This window comes from Notolabrus celidotus, chromosome 16 (assembly GCF_009762535.1).
Source record: "Notolabrus celidotus isolate fNotCel1 chromosome 16, fNotCel1.pri, whole genome shotgun sequence".
Classification (NCBI taxonomy): Eukaryota; Metazoa; Chordata; class Actinopteri; order Labriformes; family Labridae; genus Notolabrus; species Notolabrus celidotus.
The window spans coordinates 803,731-829,555 of NC_048287.1; the positions used below are offsets into that span (position 1 = coordinate 803,731).

At 39.0% G+C, this 25,825-nt stretch overlaps 2 protein-coding genes across 7 annotated transcripts in view; one reads left to right on the plus strand and one right to left on the minus strand.

The window, feature by feature from the left end:
- Nucleotides 1–13,974, minus strand: part of LOC117827907 (dynein regulatory complex protein 1-like) — a 20,752-nt gene extending 6,778 nt beyond the window's left edge. For both annotated transcript variants that reach the window (XM_034704755.1, XM_034704756.1), the window contains exons 1-10: nucleotides 13,766–13,974; nucleotides 7,223–7,328; nucleotides 6,689–6,816; nucleotides 6,360–6,528; nucleotides 6,104–6,241; nucleotides 3,444–3,530; nucleotides 3,216–3,335; nucleotides 2,929–3,050; nucleotides 2,657–2,791; nucleotides 795–1,218 (exon numbers count right to left, since the gene is read on the minus strand). In XM_034704755.1, the coding sequence (XP_034560646.1) occupies nucleotides 795–1,218; nucleotides 2,657–2,791; nucleotides 2,929–3,050; nucleotides 3,216–3,335; nucleotides 3,444–3,530; nucleotides 6,104–6,241; nucleotides 6,360–6,528; nucleotides 6,689–6,816; nucleotides 7,223–7,328; nucleotides 13,766–13,830 (1,494 nt within the window). In that variant the 5' untranslated portion in view covers nucleotides 13,831–13,974. The remainder of the gene's footprint in view (nucleotides 1–794; nucleotides 1,219–2,656; nucleotides 2,792–2,928; nucleotides 3,051–3,215; nucleotides 3,336–3,443; nucleotides 3,531–6,103; nucleotides 6,242–6,359; nucleotides 6,529–6,688; nucleotides 6,817–7,222; nucleotides 7,329–13,765) is intronic.
- Nucleotides 13,975–19,282: 5,308 nt separating this feature from the next.
- Nucleotides 19,283–25,825, plus strand: part of zgc:91944 (uncharacterized protein LOC436941 homolog) — a 37,152-nt gene continuing 30,609 nt past the window's right edge. For 2 of the 5 annotated variants that reach the window (XR_004634355.1, XM_034705203.1), the window contains exons 1-3: nucleotides 20,894–21,214; nucleotides 24,407–24,833; nucleotides 25,133–25,218. Coding sequence is in view for 4 of the 5 variants with exons in the window: in XM_034705203.1 (XP_034561094.1) it covers nucleotides 21,133–21,214; nucleotides 24,407–24,833; nucleotides 25,133–25,218 (595 nt within the window). In the remaining variant the exon portion in view is untranslated. Of the gene's footprint in view, nucleotides 19,450–20,893; nucleotides 21,215–24,406; nucleotides 24,834–25,132; nucleotides 25,219–25,825 lie in introns of those variants that run through there. The other 3 variants (XM_034705204.1, XM_034705205.1, XM_034705206.1) reach the window with 3 other exon arrangements.

The following is a 25,825-nucleotide window of genomic DNA, read 5'->3' on the forward strand; positions in this document are numbered from 1 at the left end:
AATAAATGTCTTCACATTGAAGAAGATTTGGGTAAAACTTGAGCTATCATACAACTGCTGTCTTGTCTGTACACAGTGCATAAGAGGAAATTGGATTAAAGTTAAAGGGTAAATCCACAACTTTTGCCAGTTAAGTGTCCACTTTGCTTTCTGGAATCATCCCTCCTTCATCCACAGGCCCTTCTTGAGGTGCTTTAGGAGTGGGTGATCCACAGATGATCAATATCATATTCCAAAATGTATCTAAATCTAACATGAGTCCTTAACAATCTCAGCAGTTAAAACATGCAGTTAGCTCCAACAGTAACAGCTATTGTAATCCAGAGTTATATCTTTTGTTTCCTACCCTCTTCTGCACCTTGCAAGTAAACACTGACGTCATCCAGAGAAAAAACAAGAGGAGATTTTGTGCAATTTTTGAAAATAGCCTTAAACTCTGATTTTGGGCTGGACTGGTTTGCCTTAATTGAACGCTGAGAGGTGTTTTTACTGACTTTTTGAAGATATCTTACGGGAGGCTGGCAGGAAAAAGGCAGTATGATTAAACCAGCTGTTCACATATGCAGCCCACCTTGATAATTTCAAGAATTTTTCAGAATTGCGGTGCATGTGTGAAAGGGGCTTGATTGACTCCCTTCAACTTGTTTGATCTAAATACAGCTTTAACCATGAACCCATCATGAGGTCTTGTGTAGGTCTATGTCTTGGCCTGGAGCACTGACTTCAGTGCAGTTGTCTTAAAGGCATGCAAACTTATTCCTCGATAACCATGAATGTTGGACTGGTTGTCTCACCGCCTCATCACACAGCAGCTCCATCGCTTTCTTCACTGCTTCATTGGACGGCTCCCCCTCCTCCACTGCTACCCCACCCTCAATCTGCCCTGCTGCGTCTTCCTTGTGCACTCCTGTGTCGGTGTAAGTCTCCAGGGTTGGCCCGACTGAGGCATCCATCATCCTCTGACGCCCCTGTGAAGCCTGCATGGTGTGAAAAGACGTGGAGACGGCCCGCTGAGCAGGACTCTGGGCCTGTTTTTGAGGCTGGATGGGACCAGTCTGCTCCATGAACGCCATATGAGGTCGCTCCCAAGCTAAACCAAGGTGCTGTTTGCAGATCACAGAGTCTAAAAGCAAAGTCTTCTCCACTAACTGCTTAACCTCGTCTTCAAGCATCAGCCACATCTCCTCAAACTGTTTCCTATCAGCCACTGCAAAATGCCTGCAGAGGAGGAAATGATTTATGTTACACATATTAGGAAACCTAGGTAAGAGGATAAGGGACACTGGAAAAAAAAAATTAAGGTCACCTCTTTTTTTAAATACTATTATTCTGAGAAAAAAGTCAGAATTCTGAGATTACAGTCAAAATTCTGAGATTAAAGCCAGAATTATGACTTTAACCTCCAAATTTTGACTTTTTTCTCCAAATTCTGACGTTAGTCTCTGAATTCTGAGTTTAATCTCAGAATTCTGACTTAAATCTTCAAATTTTGATGTTTTTCTCCGAATTCTGACTTTAATCTCCGAATTCTGACTTTAATCTCCGAATTCTGACTTTAATCTCTGAATTCTGACTTTAATCTCTGAATTCTGACGTTTTTTTCTCTGAATTCTGACTTTAATCTCCGAATTCTGACTTTAATCTCTGAATTCTGACTTTAATCTCCGAATTCTGACTTTAATCTCCGAATTCTGACTTTAATCTCCGAATTATGACTTTAATCTCTGAATTCTGACGTTAATCTCTGAATTCTGACGTTTTTTCTCTGAATTCTGACTTTAATCTCCGAATTCTGACTTTAATCTCCGAATTCTGACTTTAATCTCCGAATTCTGACGTTTTTCTCTGAATTCTGACTTTAATCTCTGAATTCTGTCATTTTTCTCTGAATTCTGACTTTAATCTCTGAATTCTGACGTTTTTTCTTTGAATTCTGACTTTAATCTCAGATTTCTGACTTTAATCTCTGAATTCTGACTTTAATCTCCGAAATCTGACTTTAATCTCCGAATTCTGACTTTAATCTCTGAATTCTGACTTTAATCTCTGAATTCTGACGTTTTTTCTCTGAATTCTGACGTTTTTTTCTCCGAATTCTGACTTTAATCTCTGAATTCTGTCATTTTTCTCTGAATTCTGACTTTAATCTCTGAATTCTGACTTTAATCTCTGAATTCTGTCATTTTTCTCTGAATTCTGACTTTAATCTCCGAATTCTGACTTTAATCTCTGAATTCTGTCATTTTTCTCTGAATTCTGACTTTAATCTCTGAATTCTGACGTTTTTCTTTGAATTCTGACTTTAATCTCTGAGTTCTGACGTTTTTCTCTGAATTCTGACTTTAATCTCAGATTTCTGACTTTAATCTCTGAATTCTGACTTTAATCTCAGATTTCTGACTTTAATCTCTGAATTCTGACGTTTTTTCTTAGAATTCTGACGTTTTTCTCTGAATTCTGACTTTAATCTCAGATTTCTGACTTTAATCTCTGAATTCTGACTTTATTCTCAGAATTATGACTTTTTATTTCTCAAAATAATAATTAAAAAAAAATTTGACCTTCATTTTTTTTTTTTTCGGTGGCCCTAATCTTCTTCTGTAGAAACCACACATTATCACTGAATCAAGTTTCATTTAAAGGGATTACGACTCACCCTATCTTCTTCTGTGTGTGTTCAGACGCCTTGATGTTGCGTTTGTGGCGATCAGACAGTTGACGGCTCCTCTCTGTGAAATGTTTCACATTGCTGCGACACTGAACCTTGAGGTGTGTGAGCTCTCTTTTCAGACTGAAACACAAAACCATCCATGAGTATCACAGTAAGTCAAGCATACCCCTGAATGTCACGGCTGTCCACTGGTGACCAGATCACTCAGGAGGCATGCTAACACCAGGTATGAATTATTGTGAGGAAATCTGTCCTACCTCAGAAGCCGATTCTTCATCGGTGCCAGGTAGACGGTTTCTGTTTTCTTTTTCACCTGCTCCTCCTTCAGTTTTGTTAACCTGTGCCTGGCTTGCAAGGATTGACTTACTCTTTTCTGAACCTGCGGAGGAAACAATAAGACTTCTTAAAACTTTTGAATCCAATCATGAAATATTCTGTAAGGTTTCATTCTTGGAGTCATAATCTAACGTCTGTGTTCAAAGGGAGAACAAAAGATGTGAGTGATAAAAATGTGGGAGGCACAAACTGATCATAGTTGACTGACCAGAGACTTTTCATTTTCTAAACCGTTGTTTTTCAAGAGGTTAAAAGTCTTAAACAAGAGATCTCGAACTTTCTCTTCAGTGTCCTCCACTTTTCTCTGCCTCAGCGTGAGCCTCGCCAGCTGCAAACAGAGGGTAGAAAAATACATCATTTCACACAGAGCTGGATAAGATGACTTAAGACTGAGGGTTATTATTGTGTGTCCATTTTTAGTTTCAGTAGTCCTGACCTCTTTGTCCAAGAGTTCATTCAAGCGATGTTCCCGTTCAGTCTTGTCTGTTGTGAGTAAGACGTCACTCTCCTGCTGGTAAATTCTCTGCCGACAACACCATGAGTGAAACCGTCAGTGAACAATGACAACAACAAAACAAACGCTCTGACTGTGTTGTTGAACTTCAGATCAGCTATGAGCTATGCTAACATACAATATCAAAGATTAATGCTGGTTGAAGTCCACCCTCTTGGTTCATTCCATAGACTGTAAATAAAAATGGACAGCGTTGCTCCGCCTCTTCCCGTTGTACAGTTCTGAAGCCAAAAAATCCCTCTCCTGGGCGCAGCCATTGTGCAGCCAGAGCCTGTGAAGCAACTGTAATAAGCTCCGCCCTACAGCGTAGCGTCACAAGCATAGACTGTATAAAATATGGACGTAGTATCCGTGACGTCACCCATCTGTTCCTGAGAGCTGTTTTGAAGCAAATTGACGGCAGCAGCCATATTGGTAATGCCGAACTCAACTAGGCAGAGTGTGACGTAGTGTGAGCCTCTTAGCCAATGGCTGTGTGTTCCCGACCGGGAGTCACGTCAGTCATGTCCTTATTTGGGCAAAACTTGTAATCTTAATATCTTCTGAACTGTCACGTTAGAAAAAAATTCACCCCCGTACAGTGTGTGCCATTAGAGAGATTAGCTTTGTAGGGCCAAGCCGTTTTTTGAACCAGGCTGTAAACATGTTTATTAATGCTGCAAAGATCATCTTTTTCCCATTCATATCTATGTAGTTTCCGGTGTTTCTGCAGCCAGCCTCAAGCGGATTTTCGATGTATTGCAGTTTATAGCACTTCCGCATGGGCTTCATCGTTTGAGACCGGAGTTTGCCGCTTGGTCACAAGATGCTGTGTTCCCTTTGAAGTTTCGTTCTACGGCGGCTGTGAATCAAAGGAAACCCGGAAGTAAAACCCCGTTTTTTAAACTCTAATAACTAACGAAAAATAAAGTTTTCAGAAAAAAGAGGCCTTGAACACAAAACAGTCAGATACTAATTACATATCACCACAGCATACGGATGTGAGAAACATTCGTACCATGTGTATTTATTTTTTAAAGTTTGACTGCTCCCCCATTCAAATGAATGGGGAAGACAGATTTTTTGACCTATACTGCAGCCAGCCACCAGGGGGCAGTCACACTGCTGAAAGCCTCACCACCAGGGCCGTATCCGGCACGCTTGGTTCAGTCTCATTCAGATATCGGTCGTTGATTCATTGACTCATTTTCAATCCAATCCAATCCATTTTATGTATTTAGCACATTTTAAAAACAACAAGGTTACCAAAGTGCTGCACAACAAATACAAACAGTAGAAATAAATAATAGTAAAATGTAAAATACAGTACATCAAAAGACAAACAGAGACCAACACAAACTCTCATGCTGTATTAAAAGCCAAGGAGCAAAAATGAGTTTTTAAGACGTGATTTAAAAGGATCCAGGGTGGGGGCCAGTTTGACTTGGGTGGGTAGCTCATTCCACAGTTTAGGAGCTACCACTGAAGAAGCTCGGTCACCCCTCGTCTTTTGTCGGCTTTTTGGCACGACGACAGCAGACCTCAATGCTCTGGAGGGGGTGTAGATGTGTATCAGGTCAGAGATGTACTGAGGTGCCAGACCATGTAGTGACTTAAAAACAAACATTTAAAATCTTAAAATTAATTCTAAAATGGACAGGGAGCCAGTGGAGGGAGGCAAGAACGGGGCTGATATGCTCATGCTTGTGGGTTCCTCTTAAAAGGCAAGCAGCAGCAATTTGGACTAACTGTTAGCGAGCGAGGGAGGCCTGGTTAATGCCAGTGTAAAGTGCATTACAGTAGTCCAAACGGGTCCAGATAAAAGAATGAATCAAGCGCTCAAAATCATTAAAAGGTACAACAGATTTAATTTAGGATAAAAGCCTCAGATGATAAAACTGGTTTGAACTACTGAGTTTATCAAGTTTTAAATGCGCTGTCCATTTTGACGCCAAGGTTTGTGACTATGGGTTTTACATAAGTCTGCAGGGAACCCATGTCGACAGAAGAGACACCGCTGACTCGACTGGGTCAGAACACCATGACCTCAGTTTAATCTTCATTTAAGTTTAAAAAGTTAAAAGCCATCCATGCCTTGATGTCCTTCAGGCACTCTAGAAGGGGTATCAGGGAGCTCTTATCATTTCTCTTTAGCGGCAGGTAGACTTGGGAGTCGTCCACATTCTGGACATGATATAAAAATGTAATTATGTGGTACATTATTACTGACTAATTATGCTTTTGTAATGTGCATGGCTTTGTTTAAGAGTGAATTTGTCGCCTTTCTAAACTGTCACGCTGAATGTAGTGTTTTTTGAAGCATGTTTGAAGCTCTGCACATCACCACTCATGCCACATTTCATCTTCAATACAAGTTCTGTGACTTGGCATTTGCAGCCATGCAGTTCACTTCTGTAACACTTCACAGCTTCAGTGTCATACACTCATCTCTACCGACCACTTGATATCCTGACTTTGAAATCCACAAAGCCAGACTGGTATCCAGAATGGTCTTACAATCCTAACCTTTTTATAATGTTTTAAAAAGGTTATGAGACTTTAACTTTCTTAAAGTTAAAGATTGTCCCCAATCAGGTTAGTACCTCAAAGCTGGCTAGCTCCTCCTTGTAAGCCTGTGTCAGGATTTTGATCACGTCCTCCATCCTCTCCATCATCAGGCCCAGCTCGCCTGCATTCTTCTTCAGGTCTCTAGCAAATTGATCATCTTTAAGCTTCAGCTCCTGAAGAAGTCAAGAAAACAATAGAAACATGGATGGATGGATGGATGGATGGTTGGATGGATGGATGGATGGATGGATGGATGGATGGATGGATGGATGGATGGATGGATGGATGGACCTGTTGCAGCTCATTTATGAGTGTCTTTTTGTCCTCTAAGATAGTTAAACATAGCTCCTGCTGCTTGTTCAGTGCCTCCTGCAGCTCCGGATCGTCTGTCGCCCACTTTCTGGAGAGCTCCTCAAATTCATCCTTGGTGGATTTTTTAAAACTCTCCACCAGCTCCAATCTGCAACAAGAAGGCCCGGACAGGAGGGTATTTAACAGGACGGGGAGAAAAACAAAGAGGCAAGGGTGGTGAGGCGGGTAAATTTAGCCCCCTGGTAAATAAGCTCTGTGGTTATGAGTCCAAGTTTAGAGGAGCATAAGGTACAAGTAAAGATATCAACCTGAGTCTGTTTTCCTTGTCCCGATTGGTCCTTCGTAATGACCCTTGGGCATCAGCTGCAGCTTGGATGTTTGTCACCCACACCGGTAACTCTCTCTGCAGGTTGAGTATCCTCTGAGGAAGAACCATCTGGTGGAAAGGACAGTATTCAAACATATCGATCACATCTGTTTACCTTAGTCAGGAAACACGTCAGGAACTTGCACTCAAGAAAGACGGCAGCACACTATGATATCAGTAATAAAACATGTGGCCATTTTTGACTGATGCACCGCTAATGATCTATTTCCCTATCATGCTGGCCTTGGATTCATCTTAGTCAGATTAAGTCTATATTTTATTAATTGTAGTGGTTTTGGGAGGGTGGCTTTTCAGGCGTCAGGGAGGACAATGAAAAGCTGAAGGAAACTATAGAGAGATTGGAGAATGAGATGTGGGGTTTTTTTAGATCCAGCTAACCAAAAACAAACAGGCCTCTGAAAGTGGTGATTTTCAGGTAGATTGATTATTGGAAGTAGAAATTAAAAAGACAAACCTCTTCACTTTCCTCGATCTCCTCCCCTTGGGACTGCTTCCTAAGCTGCTCCTCCTGTATCTCCTGATGGACCTCCACACCTGCCTCAGCCGCCTGTGAGGAGGACCTAAAGGTGCTCACAAAGTTAGGTCACTTTAGTTATGAAGGCAAGGCAAGGCAAGTTTATTTATAAAGCACCATTCACCGATTCTGGCCACCTCAACATCCTCATCCTCCTCGATCTCACTGCTGCATTTGACACAATAAACCACACTATTCTTCTCTCCCGGCTAGAGCACACCATCAACATCACTAGAACTGCACTCTCCTGGCTGAAATCCTACCTCACTGACCGTCAACAGTTCATTTACACCAACAACTGCACCTCTAACATCGCTCCTCTGGCTCAAGGCGTCCCCCAGGGTTCGGTGCTTGGTCCCCTCCTGTTCATCATTTACTTGCTCCCCCTTGGTAACATCATCCGTCAACATGGCCTTCATTTTCACTGCTACACTGATGACATCCAGCTCTATATTTCCACCAAATCCATAACCACTGTAACACACTCCACTATCACAAACTGCCTCTGAAATAAATACATGGATGCATACCAACTTCCTATCACTGAACTACGACAAATCCGACCTCATAATCATCGGCCCCAAGTCCCTCACAAATCCCATTCCAAATTTCACTCTCACTTTAAATAACTCTACTCTATCTCCTGCACCTCACATCCGTAACCTTGGAATCATTTTTGACAGCAACCTCTCTTTTCAACCCCACGTCACCCAGCTCACTAAAACGGCCTTCTTCCACCTCCGAAACATCGCCCGCCTCCGTCCATTCCTCTCTTTCTCTGCCGCAGAAACCCTTATCCACGCATTCATCACATCCCGTTTAGATTACTGTAATAGCATCCTGTACGGCACATCATCCAAAGTCCTCCATAAACTGCAATACATTCAAAACTCTGCTGCACGCCTCCTCACCTGCACCCGCTCCCGTGACCACATCACCCCCGTCCTCCAACATCTTCATTGGCTCCCCGTCCCCTACCTACCGCATACAGTTTAAAATCCTCCTCCTCACCCACAAAGCCCTCCACCACCAGGCCCCTTCCTACCTCACTGACCTCCTTCACCACCAGGCCCCTTCCTACCTCACTGACCTCCTCCACCACCAGGCCCCTTCCTACCTCACTGACCTCCTTCACCACCAGGCCCCTTCCTACCTCACTGACCTCCTCCACCATCACACTCCTTCCTTTAACCTGCGCTCCTCACACGCCAACCTCCTGTCCCCACCTCACAGAACCAAGCACCGAGCCTGAGGGGACAGAGCCTTCTCAGTAGCCGCCCCCACCCTCTGGAACTCACTCCCCTCCCATATCCAAAACTGCTCTGACCCTTCAGCTTTCAAATCTCTTTTAAAAACTCACCTTTTTAAGTTAGCTTTTCATTTGTGATTGTACTGTTGTGTTGTTTTGTTTGATCTGGGTTATTTGTTATTTGTTTATTTTGCTTGTATTGATTTTAACAGTTGTACAGTGTCTTTGAGTTTTTGAAAAGCGCTATATAAATAAAATGTATTATTATTATTATTATTATTATTATTATTATTATTATTATTATTATTATTATTATTATTCATACAAAGAGCAATTCAAAGTGCTTTACAGAGTTTAAAACAAAAGCCAGAACAGTAACAATCAACAAAAACACACAGCAAATACTTCAAACATTTACATTTTATATGCGGCCAGTTATGTTTGATCTACTCAATTCAATTCAAATTTGCTTTATTGGCATGAACAACAAGATGTTATTGCCACAGCACATAAATTCATACAGTACATTATATATATTCACAACACACTACACTCACCATATATACATTAATCACACACCATATTCATTACATATTATATTCATCACATACATATCAACCATATATTACATATTTTATATGCATTAATGAACGATGGTGTCACCTATACAGCATATCTCAATGTCCTCACCCGATGAGGCGCGCTCACAAAACCTCCACCCAAAATCAAACCCCATTGGATGGTGCGTCCCTCAGGCTGTGACAGGCAGACACATATTTAGCAGCCAGAGGAGCTGCTGACCCTTCCCCCAGGAGAACTGACAGTTTCTCTTCTGGGGTTAATGTTGGGATGTTTGGTACCATGTTAGTAATGTCCCTGTAGTGGGAATCTCTTAGAGAAGAGAACTTGCTGCAGTGGAGGAGGAAGTGCATCTCTGTCTCTATGTCCCCTGTAGAGACACATAGACGCTCCTCTCTGGGCAGACATGTCTGTCTGTGTCTCCCTGTCTCTATAGCCAGCTGGTGGTCACTCAGCCTGTATTTGGTCAGGATACATCTTTGTTTTGTATCTCTGACACTGTACAGATATTCAGATCATTTATAATCACGGTTTAGGGTCAAATAACAATTCATTCTACTTTGGGTCTTTGTTTGGTTTCTCCAGTGATCTAAATACAGATCTTTGGAGTGCTTCATGATGAGTTTCATTTGGTTGTGTTTTGGATCAGTGCTGATTGGAGTCTGGCTGATTAGCTTCCTCACCAGCTGACTAAGGGGACAGTTTTCAGGGTTCAGCTCTTGGGTTTTTAGTGCTTTATATTGAAGTGAGTCTTTTGGGCTTAAATTTAGATGGGTCCAAAATTTGATTGCCCGTTTCTGAATGTTTAATAGTAATGGGAAACGTCCCAGTTCTGCTCGGCAGGCGTTATTTGGAGTTTTTCTTTGAACATTTAGAATTCTTCTACAGAATTCAGTATGGAGAGCTTCTATTGGGTGTTTGTCCCATGAGCCATGCTCCAGTCTACTGAGGGGGCCCCAGATCTCACTTCCATACAGAGCTATAGGTACAATTACACTATCAAATATTTTGGTCCAGATTCTAATTGGAATGTTAATCTTGAATAATTTGGTTTTTAATTCATAGATTGCCCTTCGTGCTTTTTCTTTAAGTGCAATTATTGCCATGTTAAAATGTCCTGATGCAGATATGTTCAGACTAAGGTAAGTATAATTCTTTGTATGTTTAATTTGAGTGTTATTCAGAGTAAAAATAGATTTATTTTCAAGACATCTGGGCTTTTTTTTTGAAAGATCATTATTTGTGTCTTCTTAAAATTGACCTCCATGTCAGATACTTCAATACAATACAGCAAAGTGAAGACATGTTTGAAAATCTTTCTCATAAATTAATCTCTACAATAAGATTTTCATAGTACTATGTCTATAAGAAAACACAAGATAGTTTAAATACAATTATTTAAAGATGAAGATTTGGATACATAAATGAATGCCTTCAAATGTTTCAATGCCTTTCTACTAACAGTTTTTTTCAATTGCTTAAACACGATTTTGAAAATAGGGCTCATTTTGTCAAAACACTACACACAGTTCACACAACCACACACACAAGGAGCAGAACACCTCAGAATCTTGAAGTGAAATGAAACACTCTTGTAAAAACTTTACACTAATTTATCAAAACCATATTTTATTACCACATAAAACACACACATTTCATATGACTTAATTCTGTTTGAACCAGTTACACACTGCTGCTGCTAAAACACTTCATATTCTACTTCTCAGTGATCAGAGTACTGTAAGTGAAGTACACAGAGAAAGTGCAAATATACAATAAACTCACTAAACACTACACAAGACCAACGCTGCAGACTGATGAACATATCATTTATTTCTCTATATAAATCAGTCAACAAGTCAACATGGAGAATCAAAACAAAACAGGTCCCAGTTTTCATGCTGCTACAGTTGTGTGCATAACACTGTAAGCTCTAATGTATAAAAAAAAAAAAAAAAAAAAAATTGACCTCCAATACCCAGTTCTGGCAGTATTGTTCCAGGATGTTCAGATTATGTTGGAGACCATCTCTGTTTGGAGACAACAGAAAAAGGTCATCTGCATAAAGCAGGTATCTAACTTCTGTGTCTAAGATCTCTGGAGCTGCTGAACCATCCAGCTGCTCTGCAAGTTCATTTATATACAGATTGAATAATGTGGGACTTAAACAGCATCCTTGCTTCACACCGCGCCCCTGAGTGAAATATTCTGTTCTTTGATTGTTGATTTTCACGGCACATTGGTTGTGCTCGTACATATATTTAATGAGATCATAAACCTTACCACCTATTCCACTTTGAAGGATTTTGAAGAAAAGTCCTTCATGCCAAATGGAATCGAAAGCTTTTTTAAAGTCAATGAAGCAAGCAAATATTTTCCCCCCGTTTTTTTGGTGGACATGTTGGTCAATTAAAGTGTGTAAGGTGTATATATGATCAGATGTTCGGTGATTTGGGAGAAAGCCAATTTGACATTTACTAAGAATATTTTTTTCTTCAACAAAAGCTTGTATCCTGGAGTTTAGGATACTACAGAATATTTTCCCCAGGTTGCTGTTGACACAGATCCCTCTGTAGTTATTGGGGTCTGTTTTATTACCATCTTTATAGATGGGGGTGATCAGCCCCTGGTTCCAGACATCAGGAAAGCAGCCTGCAGTCAGCACCATGTTGAACAGTTTAATAATTGCAGTTTGAAATTCAGGAGTACTGTTCTTCAGCATCTCATTCTTGATGCAATCTGTGCCATGAGCCTTTTTGGATTGAAGAGTTTTCAGTTTGTCTGTTAACTCTTTCTGTGTAATTGGGTAATCTAATGGGTTTTGGTTATTCTTGATGGCTGATTCAAGGTTGTCTAATTTAGTTTTAATTTCAGTTTGATTAATGTTTAGATCTTCAGGTGGGATACTTTTGTAGAGGTCATGAAAATGTTTTCCCCAGATATCTCCATCTTGTATTGCTAATTGTTGAGGCTTTGTGGTCTCTAAACTGTGCAACATGTTCCAGAACTGACCCTGGTCTACTGCATTTTCAATCTCCTCCAGTGTTTTGTTGGTGTAGTGGGATTTCTTTTGTCTGATGGTCTGTTTGTACTGTTTCAGGTGTTCAGAGTATTCATGTAATAGTGTTGGGTCATGTTGGTTTCTGTGATTCTGGTTTGATAGCTGTCTTAAGTGTTTTCTCATGTCTTTACATTCCTTATCAAACCATTGTTTTTCAGAGGGTTTTTGATTACAGTGCTGACTGTGGGGTTTCTTACTTTTTTTAAGCTTTGCATCTAATGCAGCATTTTGGAAGATATTGTTAATAACTTCCGTGGCTTTGTTGACACCTTCAGAGTTACTGTGGTAGTGTGAACAGTTGAATGTGTTTATTGCATCTCTCTCTCTCTCTCTCTCTCTCTCTCTCTCTCTCTCTCTCTCTCTCTCTGTACTTCTGTAACTTAATGTACATAGTAAACAGTGTTGGGTCTTATTATTTATTTAAATTAGGAGGGATATTATAAATAATCAGCCCCCCTTCACTGCTCTGAAGTCCGTAACTTACAGAGTCTTACTGTCCCGCCGGACATAGAACCACAACTGGTCTTGTCTTAACCGAAATTAACCTTTAATCATTCCATTCAACTAGCATCGTTTAGCATCGTCTAGCATCAACACGCTACGGGCTGCTAACAGCTGATCTCGTATGTAAACAATGTTACCATGGATACACGTAGGATCTCACCACTGCAAACGTAGCCAGTTTGGTGTCTATGGCCAGCAAATGAGTCATTAAAAGTCCTGACAGGCTCCAAATACAAAGAGAACTAAACAGATATGAAAAAAAGAACAACGCAGAGAGAGCTGCTGCAACAAGCAGACACTCGAGCGGAGCTAAGCAACAATAGCAAAAAAAAAATAAGCATGAAAACATAATTTTAAAATCCAAGATCAAGAAAGAAAGAAAGAAAGTACATTTAGTTACAAAACTTCATTAAAACTCCGTTTTTTAAAAAGGAATTAAAAGTTTGTAGTTACAGAAATAAAAAGTAAGGTTTAATAATTGGTTTGCATCCATTATTGAGGAGTGTAAGCAGCTACAAAGAGGAATGTTTTTCAATCTGTTGGGTCGGTTTTTTAATACACAATGCAGATACACAATGCAACAATTCTCAAAAGCAGAATTCCATATTTCTATTTTTTTGTACTATTTAACTTCTATTTTATAATGTAAAACTACCTCTGCAACTCACCACTGCACTTTATCATATTATTTTAGCCTGTACATATTAGTCAAGCCTATTTGTTGTTTCTTTGTATTTATATCTAAGGTTATTGTTATTATATTTTTATTTTATTTTTTATTGTAGTTCTTATTCTTATTCCTATTCTTATGCCTTGTACAAAGAGAGCACAGTTTACTAAAGTCAAATTCCTTGTGTGTTCAAGCATACTTGGCGAATAAAGCTGATTCTGATTCTGATTCTGATTAATGAAGCCTACAAAAACTTTCAAAAATCAGTGAACAAACGCGACAGACATATACATTCATGTCAGAACTACTATTACATTTACAAAGTGAAAGTTAACTGTTACATTTAACTAGTTGTTGGATTTGAAGATGATTTGTTATGCGTCAATAGTGATGCTAAGGTGAAGCTAGCTAACAACTTACCCGTTCTTGTCCTCTTGATGTTCAGGTCCTCTCGCCTCCCCTGGATCCTTCTCGACCTTTTCCATATTCACAATGTGTTGTTTAAAACCCTCAGACTGAAGTCTTTGAAATATCTGAACACTGTCAGGAAGACTGCAACAGCTACGGCTCTGTTTTGATCCTCGACTGTAAAGAAAAGGTATTGATGGGCGTTGCTATGACTACAGGGCGACCAATGCTGCTTTCAAGGGCCCCTCATAAGCTCGGATTTCCAAGTTGGATCCGTTAAAGGGGTTTAGTTAACATTGAAGGCAAACATATATCTAGAATATATATATATATATATAATATAAATAAAAAAAATAATAAATATAATATAATATAAATATATCTAGAATATATATATATATATATATATATAATATATAAATAAAAAAATAAGAAATATAATATAATATTATATTATAATAACAATAATAATAATAATAATAATAATAATAATAATAATAATAATAATAATAATAATAATAATAATATAAATATATCTAGAATAATTATGTATGCTTATGTTTGACTGTCAGTTTCCCACGCCTGAAAAGTTCTTGTTTTCAAACTTTTGAAACATTTTAGGCATGTTTGGTGCGTTTTTTTTGCATCTTGGCTTCCAGGGTAGCATACTTCTATCAATTTGAATAGCTATATTCATAAGTAGGAAAGTGCTAAACACACAAAAAGACGTGTTTTCATGGAGCAGGAGCAGCACTAAGAATAAAACTGAGTCTGTGGTCGAACATGGCCTTGTGCTGCCATCTTGTGGCTGCATCCTGTCTCCAAACGCCTGAACGATTACTATCATTTCACCTTCAACTCAACTTTATTTATAAAGCACCTTTCATACATAAAAACATGCAGCCCAAAGTGCTTCACAAAATAACAGAGACAGAAAACAACAGCAATGGTGAAATTATAAAAGGAAGGATTATAAATAAAACACTTAAAAAATTTAATAAAATCTACACAGTAAAATTAATAAAATAAGTAATAGTGGAAAGAAAAGTTAAACATAAGGTAGCATTTACAGACTTAGCAATAGCAACTTATCTTGTCCATCCCATAGACTGGGTCAGTTCTGTCTCTGAGCGTTGTGAAATCTCTTTATAACCTCCAAAACTGCATTTTTACAGCTGGCACTGAGTTCTGTGGGTTAGATAGTCGCCGTTATAAAGTATTTACCTGTGAGTCACAGAGTAAGGTGTAGTAGTGTGCTGCAGTTCTGAGGTTAATAAGGCCGTCGTTTAGAGAAAACTTTCACTAAACATGGTTCAGTATTTCCTGATATGAACTCAAGGGAACCAGTTGTTTCAGATGAGCACAGACTAACTTGTTCCCTGGCTGTGACCTGGATGATGACGTACCTGACTGATACCTGACTGATACCTGACTCATACCTGTCTGATACCTGACTGATACCTGACTGATACCTGACTGATACCTGACTGATACCTGTCTGATACCTGACTGATACCTGACTGATACCTGACTGATACCTGACTGATACCTGACTGATACCTGACTGATACCTGACTCATACCTGACTGATACCTGACTGATACCTGACTGATACCTGTCTGATACCTTACTGATACCTGACTGATACCTGACTGATACCTGACTCATACCTGACTGATACCTGACTGATACCTGACTGATACCTGACTGATACCTGACTGATACCTGACTGATACCTGACTCATACCTGACTCATACCTGACTGATACCTGACTGATACCTGACTCATACCTGACTCATACCTGACTGATACCTGTCTGATACCTGACTCATACCTGACTGATACCTGACTGATACCGGACTCATACCTGACTCATACCTGTCTGATACCTGACTGATACCGGACTCATACCTGACTCATACCTGTCTGATACCTGTCAGAGTCACTAAACTAGAATGACCTCCATGGCTCACAAGCTTAGGTAGCAGTTCCCTGATTTAATCATATTTTGCTCTCTTGGGAATGAATCCAACTCCACTTAAGTTTGAAAATACTTTATTCTTACATATTTAATGACTTTCGTTGGTAGCTGTGATGCACTGCTCACTGATCCAACCATTTTTGCTGCAGTAGATGTGAGATGAGACCCGAAAACTTCTGTTAATATGTTTGTAAATGTGTGGCGAATCTTGTGTCTGAAGCAGAGCACAGCGCCTGCCTGTAAGTAAATACAACACAGCTGGATCACGGAAACCAGTTAGCGTAGAATCCAGTAGGGCGATAACACCGGATCCAGGCTTACAGTTTTTCTCAATTGTTTACACACAAATATTGGTACTTGAGACACAACGACCACAACATGTAATCCATGCACCAACCCCCTGAACCAGTTCTGCTCAACTACAAGCACAATTCCTGCTTTACACTCAAATTGCAGTTCTAAAACACACTTTTTTCAAAACACTACACACAATTCTCTGCATTTTCATGAAGAAAATCTCTTGTTTTCACAAGGAACACACTGTCATTCAAAATTCTAAAGTGAATTGCCCTACTATGCACACTGCCTCATCACATGGGAAAACACCTGTCACACAGTTTTAAATTAGCAATCAGAGCTTTAGCATAAAAGGGCAATAGGTGAGCTTTTCTGTCTTGGAGCAATGGATGCCAACATTGGAAACAGAGGCAGAGCCAGTACCAGAGCCAGAGAAGTGAGAGTAAGAGGAGGAGGACGGGGAGGATGAGGACGAGGAAAGCCAAGGACCGTAATCTCTGAAGAGATCCAAGCCACTTTGGTTGACCATGTGGTCAACCATGGTCTAACAATGAGGGAGGCTGGGCAAAGGGTACAGCCACATTTGAGCAGGTACACTGTAGCATCCATCATCCGGACTTTCCCAAATGAGAATAGGTAAAAAATCTACTCTCACTGGGAAATTGCAGTACTGCATATCAATACAGTACTCAGTGAGTACAGAAGTACAGTATTGCCTGTGGACTGTTCTGTAGGACTGTAAAAATAAAGTATGTTTATTTAAGAAATGTATTCCTACTTTGTATTCTTACACAGTATTTACAGTATTTGACTATTTGTATTGCAGAACTGAAAGATTACCAATACAAGGTGGTCAGGAACATCTTCTGTCTCCTGAACAGGAAACTGAAATCATAAACACGGTCTTATAAAATAACGCCGTAACATTACATCAAATACAAAGAAAAATAATAGAAAACAATGAGATATTTCAATTTATTGATAGGGTAAGCTTATCAACACTGGGCCGTGTCTTGCGGAATAAAATATATTTGTTACCATGTATTTGTTTGTTTTGAGTATAAAAACAATATTCTGAAATATTGCACAACACACTTATATATGTACTGTCTTTAGTAAGTGTAACACTGAACAAAAAAAAGGCCTGAGTCATTATGATGAATGGAGAAGAAGTGTTTTCCATTCATCAGTGTTTTACATTGAGCACATCAGTGTTCAACTGGTTCTTATAAATGTCTATTCATATGGTGGTTTGTGTGTGTCATTTGTGAACAAAATACCCTTTTGAGAAGAAATAACATTGTTTTGAATGCAAAGTCTCATTTTGCAGGAGTTTGAGGGGTTTTGCCCATTGTGTGTGGGTTTTTTTATTTGTGTGTAGAGTTCTGAGAGTATGATGCATGCTTTCAGAAAATGTGTGTAAACAATCGGGAAAAAACTGTATACTGGTTTCTTCACATCATTAGCCACAAGTGTGATCTGTTTTGAATGGTTGTGTTGAAGCTGTGACTCCTGTGCTTCAAATGTGATTCACTTTTGCTACCTGTGCTCACCATTATGCAACACAAGTGCATCACAGAGTAACATGTGTTTTAGTGAGAGAGAGAATGTGTTTGAAGTTGTGTCTAACAGGTGAAAAGTGCTTATGGTTTTACCAAAAGAGTGACTGATTCAATACGTGGGTTCAGGCCACTAAGGGATTTGGCTCAGACAATAGGGTTTAGTGTTTTAGCAATTGAGAAATACTGTCAGTGATATTGCTAATTAGTATCTAAGTTGAAGCTGCTTGTTCCTCTTAATGTCAAACATTGACACCTGGGTATGGATAACAACTATTTGGGGGATCATCCAGTAAATCAATCAGCAGAGAAACATCAGTTCCTTAAACTTGGTCTGCAGATATGATGTCTCTTTGATGTCTCAACGATACCGATCCAGGAGCAGAGTATCTCCAGGAAGTTCAGTATCACAGCACACACCACTGATGTGGTGTAATAAATTTACTTTATTACTGTCCACCACTGATCATTTATAAATGTAATACAAGTGGTAAAATGGTTGCATTCAACCGCATCTAAACTAAAGGTTACTTTAATGTAATAAATAGATATGTGTGTCTAACTTTGACTCTTATGATGGTGTAATTGCAGTGATGGACAGTAACAAAGTAAATGTACTTAGGTACACTTTTTGAGTATCTGTACTTTACTTGAGTGTTATTTTTTGGGGGAACTTATTACTTTTACTCCACTACATTCAGAAGACAATTATTGTACTTTTGACTCCACTACACTTCTATCAGTGCTCTAGTTACTACTTTATCTTTGAAGTCAGCTCATGAATCTTCTTCTCTTTTCTGAAATCTGATCCTAAGACAGTAAACTGTGTTTGTGTAGTTCTGTTTGTCTCTGTGGTTTAGTCGTACCTGTATATTGTGTGTCTCCATGGTTGATGTGGAGCAAACACAGAGCAGACTTCACTCAGATCAGACAGTTCATGTAGAGGTGGTAATGATGGCTATAACTCTCCACCTGAGCACCCATGGTCATATCTTCAGCCCGTGTTAGAGGTTTTTGAAATGAAGAATGATATGTATGGTTTGAAATGTTCTCCCTGTTTCTCACTCTGCCCAAACATACAAACATTCACTGTCCAACCTGAGAAAGAGTATTGAGCTACGTCACGCTTGTTTCATTCCAGATGAACATTTCAAACTAAGGTGTCTGTGCTTGGAGTAACTTAGTGTCTGTTTTTACTCCATGGTATAGTTTTTAGACATTTCAAGTAATGGTTTCTAAATAAACAGAATGTAACAGAATGTACTCTTATGTATTCTTGACTGCACTCGTGCTTTGTGAAAATACAATGTTTTGAAATATTTTAAAAAGTAATTTGAATACTTCAGTATTTTTAAAAGGAAGTACTTCAGGACTTTAACTCAAGTCATAATTTGACAGAGCAACTTTCACTTGTATTAGAGTAATATTTGACATGGAGTATCTATACTTTGACTTAAGCAATGAAGCTGTGTACTTTGTCCACCACTGTTTATTTACATGTGGTAAAATGGTTGCATTCAAGTGCATCTAAAGTAAAGGGTTACTTTAATGTAATAAATAGATGTGTGTGTCTAACTTTGACCCTTAGGATTGTGTAATTGTAACAATAATTCCTATTAAGTGTGGGGTCATACATAGAGTCAGGATTGACACAAACTCCCTACATTTGCATACAGTAGCATTTCCCCACTGCATAGCGGAAATATATGACCCTCCATCATACACCCTCTGCTCGTTACTGCCAGCTCGGTACCGAGGAGGTATTTTCTCTGTGGAGTTGGGAGGACCGAGCCCTTCTCTGCTGTCTCTCTCCTCTCTTCCTCCGCCCGGCTGCTGCTCACTCTCCACGGCACGGGAGGTAAGAGAGAGGAGGTGTTCTGCGGTGGGACAATCTGCTGCTAGCTGTAGGCTAACTGGGCTAACTCAGGAGCTAACTCCTTAGCATCGACTGTTGTGTGCTTTATGGATAACAAGCTGCTTGTGTTTGACTGTTTTCCACGGAGAGCCGTGGAGGCTTTCAGCATTACTCTAAGTTACTGTCAGTTTAACCCTTTAGTTTAAGTTTAGCTTTTAGATAAGTTGTTAGCCAAGCGAAGTCAGACAGTGTCTAGTTAGCCACACTCAGTTGAAACGTTTCCGGTGTTTTTCAAAATAAAAGCACAACGTTATCGCTTGAAAGAAATGATCACAAACTGGTATTTGCACAACATTTCCCCTTCTAACATTACTTCAGTTATTTAACATAAAACATGTGCTTTATGTATCAAGGCTGTTCAATATAAGGCTGTCATTGTTGCGCAAATAATGCACTGAATAACTTTTATTTATTCTAGAAAGGAAGGAGACAGAGGTATGGCATTTGCTGTAAAATATTACATCATTATTACTTTAATGATTATAAATTAATTAATGTAATTATTATTATGATTACTATTAGAATTCTTATGATTATTAATCTATTATTACATTCTAAATGATTATTATAATTATTGTAATCATTATCATTATTGTTATTGTATTTATTATTATGATTATTATTATTTGTATTATTATATACGATTATTATCATTGTCTCTATGATTATTAGCATTATTGTTATTACTATAATTATGGCTAAATTCTCCTCATTATTACTGTTATTGTTATTATTAATCTAATTATTATTCTAATTATTACTATCATTATTGTTATTCAATGTATTATTATGATTAACATTTTTTTGTATCATAATTATTATCATTGTTGTCATTGGTATTATTAGCATTATAATTATTGTTATTATCATAATTATGGCTATATTATCCTCATTATCGTTGTAATTATTATTATGATTATACATTTTGTTATTTTTACTATCATTATTTTTGTTATTATTATTAGTATTATTGTTATAATTGTTGTCATTATTATTAGCACTATTATATTATTATTATTATTATTATTATTTTAATTATCATTACTATTATTATTATTATTATTATTATTATTATTATTATGGCTAAATTCCCCCTCATTATTACCGTAATTATTATTATGATAGTTTTTATTATTATTGTTATCATTATGTTATTTTTATGATTATTAATATTTTTGTTATCATTATTAGCACTATCATCAATGTTGTGATTATTATTATTATTATTATTATTATTATTATTATTATTATTATTATGGCTAAATTCAACATTGTTGTTGTTGTTGCGTTTGTGGTTAGATAAACTGCACAAATTGAAAAATGTTATAATTTTCTGAACGTCAGAAAGATGCTTTTATATTGAGTGTTTAACATCCTAACTTCCGCTCTCGCGCTGCCTCTCACGGCCAACTCTACAGCAGGAAACCAGCAGCTCTGTGTGTGTGAGGCTGCTACTCAGGGGAACCAACCACAGTCCACCGTGTTAGCCTAGCCAACATAGCACTGTAGCAAGTCAGCTGTTGTTGTGTCTTTGGCAGCATGCTTATAGAGGCAGCTTAACCGCAACACACTGCAGCAACTCTCCTCCCCCTGTGTGACAGTGAAGAGGTCCGGCCGAGCTGAGCCATGCGACAGTGGTGTGTCCCCGCTGCGACCCCTCGCTCTGAACCACTCCCGGGGCGCGTGTCTGTGTCCCCCCCTCCATCAGGTATGCGTCCTCAATGACGGACACAACACCCTTTAACTTTCCTTGTGAACCCAAGCCTCCTCATGCTGTGTGTTAGACCTCACTTTGGCTCTGCTGGGACCTTGTTACATACTGTGTTTAGTTCTGCAGACCGAAACAACGGTCGTCCTGAACTGTGCCAGTCTGTCCTGTTATCACATAATGTGGATTCTTATGCATTGTTAATGTCCCCCAAGTTTACTTTCTCCTGTCTCTTCTATAAAGGTGCATGTGTGACAGATTGAGGAACTTCAGAAACCCTTTCTGGCAAAGTTTTGGCAAACATACCGTTTTAAAACTGTAAACAAATCAATCAATCAATCAGGCTTTATTTATATCGCACCTTTTGTGTCCAGGGTGGCACTGGCACCCCTTGAAAAGCAATTGGCCACCCCAAGGGCCACCCCAAAATCCTAAACTATGACTGTTTTAGAAACGGCCTTCTACATACTACTTACTAATGTTATAGGCAGTAGGTTCTGCCTACTACATACTGCGTTTGAATTCAGTCTGTAGTCTGACTGTTCTGTTTGTGTTGCAGTACGCTGAACCAGACGTCACTATATTATGTTATATTACATTACTATTCTAACTACAACTCATGGTCATATTACATACAAATATGATTTCTTTTTATTGCTTAATTTGTCATTACCAACCATAATCACACCATGTCAACCTGTCACTACTGAAACATTTTTTAATACTGCCTGTAATTACTTCTATTTAATTTAAATTCCATTTGTAACATTCTATATATGTAAATTGTATTCTAGCTTTATTTATCTATTTTTAACAACTGAATTTCCCCCCCTGGGGATCAATAAAGTAATATCTTATCTTATCTTATCTTATCTTAGATTTCTGGTTTCAGAAAGCGGAAGTAAACAACGGCCAAGCTGATAGATAAACTGCTTCTTTATCATCACTTATGATTAAAAAGTTAGGAAGTGGTTTATATGGAGTTTAATCATTTTCACAGCACCTAAAAACTGAGTTCCCCTGTCAAAAAAAGAAGAGAAAAGAAAAAGCGGAACGAGCGCTGTACATTGTGGCAAACAGTACGGAGGCAGACTGGTCAGATGCAGACTGAAATTTTCCCAAAACAGTAGACATCCAGGGAGTCTATATCTCTAATCTATAATTTGGGATGAGTTAAAAGGCTGACAGTAGATTTCTTGATTAGTGCCCTCAAATGTGACTTTGAAAAAACATCTTTTGTTAGTCCTTAAAGAATCAAGCTTAGAAGATTTATGACACTTTTTCATGTTTGTGTTTTAAGTCAAAAGGAATATAACAACTGTTTAATACTTTAATGGAAGTAGGTTGTGAAGACAGAAAGGTTAAATGTTATTTATGTGTAAATGCACTGGCCACCCCTGCCTATGTGAGAGCCTCAGTTGGGCCGCCCTGGTCAAAAAGTTCAGGACACGCCCCTGCCTTTCATACAAATCAAATTCAAATTCAAAGTGCTTTACAGCAACTGGAAACAAGGAAGAAGCAGAAATAAAATAATGGCAAGGCATATTAAAAAACAAACAAACATGGATTTTTAAAATAAAAACAACAATAATAAAATATGTGTAATTAAAATAAGTTAAAGTGTCAAATTAATGTTAAGTATATCAATAGTTAAAATAAATACATTTAAAAAGGATAAGGATCAAGCTGCAACCTCCGGTCTAAAAATATGAGTCTAATGCAGAAGTGCTAAAAACTGCAGTTCATTGAGGATCCGCTTGAGGCTGGCTCTGGAAGAACCGGAAGTACCGGACACCACATACACACCAATTCAAAGAAGCCGATCTTGACAGCAGAAATAAACATGTTTACAGCCTGGTACAAAAGACCAGTGTAGTCTGGATAGATCATTTCTCTATCAGCTCACACTGTACGGGGGTGAATTTTTTTCTAACGCTGCAATTTCAAAGATATTGAGATTACAAGTCTTCCAATGAGAGGCACAGCTGATTTGATTGAAAGGAGGGAACACTGTAGCTGTTGGCTAGGAGGTTCAAAGCCCACCTCTTTACATTACAATCGCTCTACAGCAGCAATATGGCTGTCGCCGCCGATTGGCCTCCAAGCAGCGCTTCAGAAAGAGATGGGTGACGTCACGGATACTACGTCCATATTTATACCGTCTATGGTTAGCAGAAGAGGCTAAAAATGTCAATAAAACTGAGTAGATCAATTAAAATAAATGAATAGATAAATAAATAAAATAAAATAAACTAAATCAATAAATTAGAAAAGGAATGAAGCAACATTTTAATCAATATAACAGTAAAAAATAAGTAATAAAATAGTAAAAGCCTACATAAAGTTAGATGTTTGTAATGGTTAATGTCTCAGTGTGATAGGAATCATCTCATGGGAAAAAACAAAATGCCAAGCTAAAGAATATGTCCAAGAGATCCTTTGATCATATATCACATAACTTAGGTCATGCAGTTTTTTAGATTTCCTAAATGAGACGTGATATTGTCACACTGTGATTTAGCCCTGTGATAGAGAACAGTGAGGCACGGCGCTCTATGACCCTGCACCGTCAGAGTGATATAAAAAAAGACGCCTGCATGGATATGACTGGGCTGAGTGGACCTGATGTTAGGTTATGTATGCCAGGGTGATCTTACTTTAATTCCACCCTGGACAAATGGAGCAAGGTTAGCCCCAAGTGTCTTTGCCAAGTGTTTGAGAGCATGCCAAACTTTTGAATGACCCAAGGCCTCTTCAGAGGAGAATGCAGTCTTTTTTTCCTTAGTTCACTTTCTCAAACAGGTCTTGTTTTTCTGTGTATTTGTTATGAGCAGAACTAAAATCATTAAGTCCATTTCTCATTTGAAGTGCTGTATTTAAGATAAATGAATCCCAACAAAGGAAGTGAAGTATTTGAACTCAGCCTTTTTGATCTATTTATAATCCTCTAATCATTTCTTAGTTTGTCTAGCGGTTCTGACGGCGTGACTAAAGACAAATATAGCAGTGTTTTGTCATGGTAACACTTTATGAAGTCACACCGTGTGGTGTTGTTTATCTTTTTGAGAAATCAGCAGATTTTTGGTGTATTAATAGGCCTTCAGCTGGTATATATTCATTTATAAAATCAGTGTGTGTTACATTTGAAATGTGAGTCCCAGATGGAAAATTGACACACCAGATGTTATGCAGATGCCAGGATGGAGTGCGGTGAGGTGGAGCCACGCTACACCATCGAACAAATCGACCTCCTGCAGCGGCTGCGTCTCTCCGGCATGACCAAACCTCAGATTATCCACGCATTGGAGTCCCTGGAGAGGCTCGACCCAGACCACCGGCCGCTGCATGCTGATTCCCACTCTGCCCCATCCAACAATAACCCCACCACAGCCGCTCCAGCACCATCCTCATCTTCATCCTCCTCCTCCTCACTCTCCCTAGCCTCAGCTACCACACAGACCTCCGGCCTGGATGGTGCTGCTCTGTCTCCCAGCAATAGCTACGAGGCCTCACCTCCACCCCTCTACCCTCCCGCTGTGGTGGTTCAACGGCAATTCAGCTACGACATGATGGGAGAGGAGGAGTGGGACCTGGAGGAGAAGGTGGAGGAGTACATGAGGTGAGCCAGGAAGAAAGAGCATGGTTGAGAATAGAGTTGTGTGAGGATGAGATAGACAGCATGACAAAAAGAATGGTGGAGACAAAGAGAGACTATTATAACATCAGATAATGACAGCTTCCATCCCCAGAGGTGCAGGCTTATTCTTCAGAATTTGAGAGGAGTTAATTCAGGTCAGGTATTTGGGGATGGCTGAAAAAGAGAAGCACCAGTGAATAAGTTTAGACAGAGCAAAGGCGGATGTTTAAACCACGGTGTAATAGTTCTAATGCCTTAATGAGCTTCTGCTGCTTTTACAGGAGAGACAGCAACCTGGTTAAAGAAGAGATCAAAACGTTCCTCAACAATCGAAGGATCTCTCAGGCAATCGTGGGACAAGTGACAGGTACTCTACTGCTTTCTATAGGTGCATGTCCACCAAGAGTTCCGGGGTCTTTTAGCCCCCAGGACTACTTTACCCTGAACTAAAAGGTTCCTGTGCCCCCATTGTTGTCTGCGTTTCAACCGCGGGCTGAAGTCCCGGGTAGATTGTGCAAATCAGGCCAGTGACGTATGGAGAAAAAAAAAAAGTAAATGCACTACACCACCAGACCAGTAGAGGGCAGTAAAACAAAGAGGAATGCCATTCATCACAGATGACACCATAGAAGCAGACGGACAGGCAGGTATCATTATGAGCAACACAACAGTTAGCCTGTTAGCATGAAGAGACTCAGCTGGTCTGTTTTAGATGGTGCTATATTTCATCACAGATGGATTCACTGAATCAACACGTGAGAGGAGATAAGCGCGAGTAGCAAAGACGTTTCAACACGCCTTTAAAATCCTTTTGAACTCAAAAAGCCGTGGCAGAGATCGGCAGGTGTTTCGGTTTAAACAGCGACCCTGTTAACTGGAGACTTTCAGCCGGATGCATCCCTCATAAACGTCTTTAGACCATCATTAAATATCTGATGAGGATATTTTGAAATCTTAATAAAAACTAAACTAGT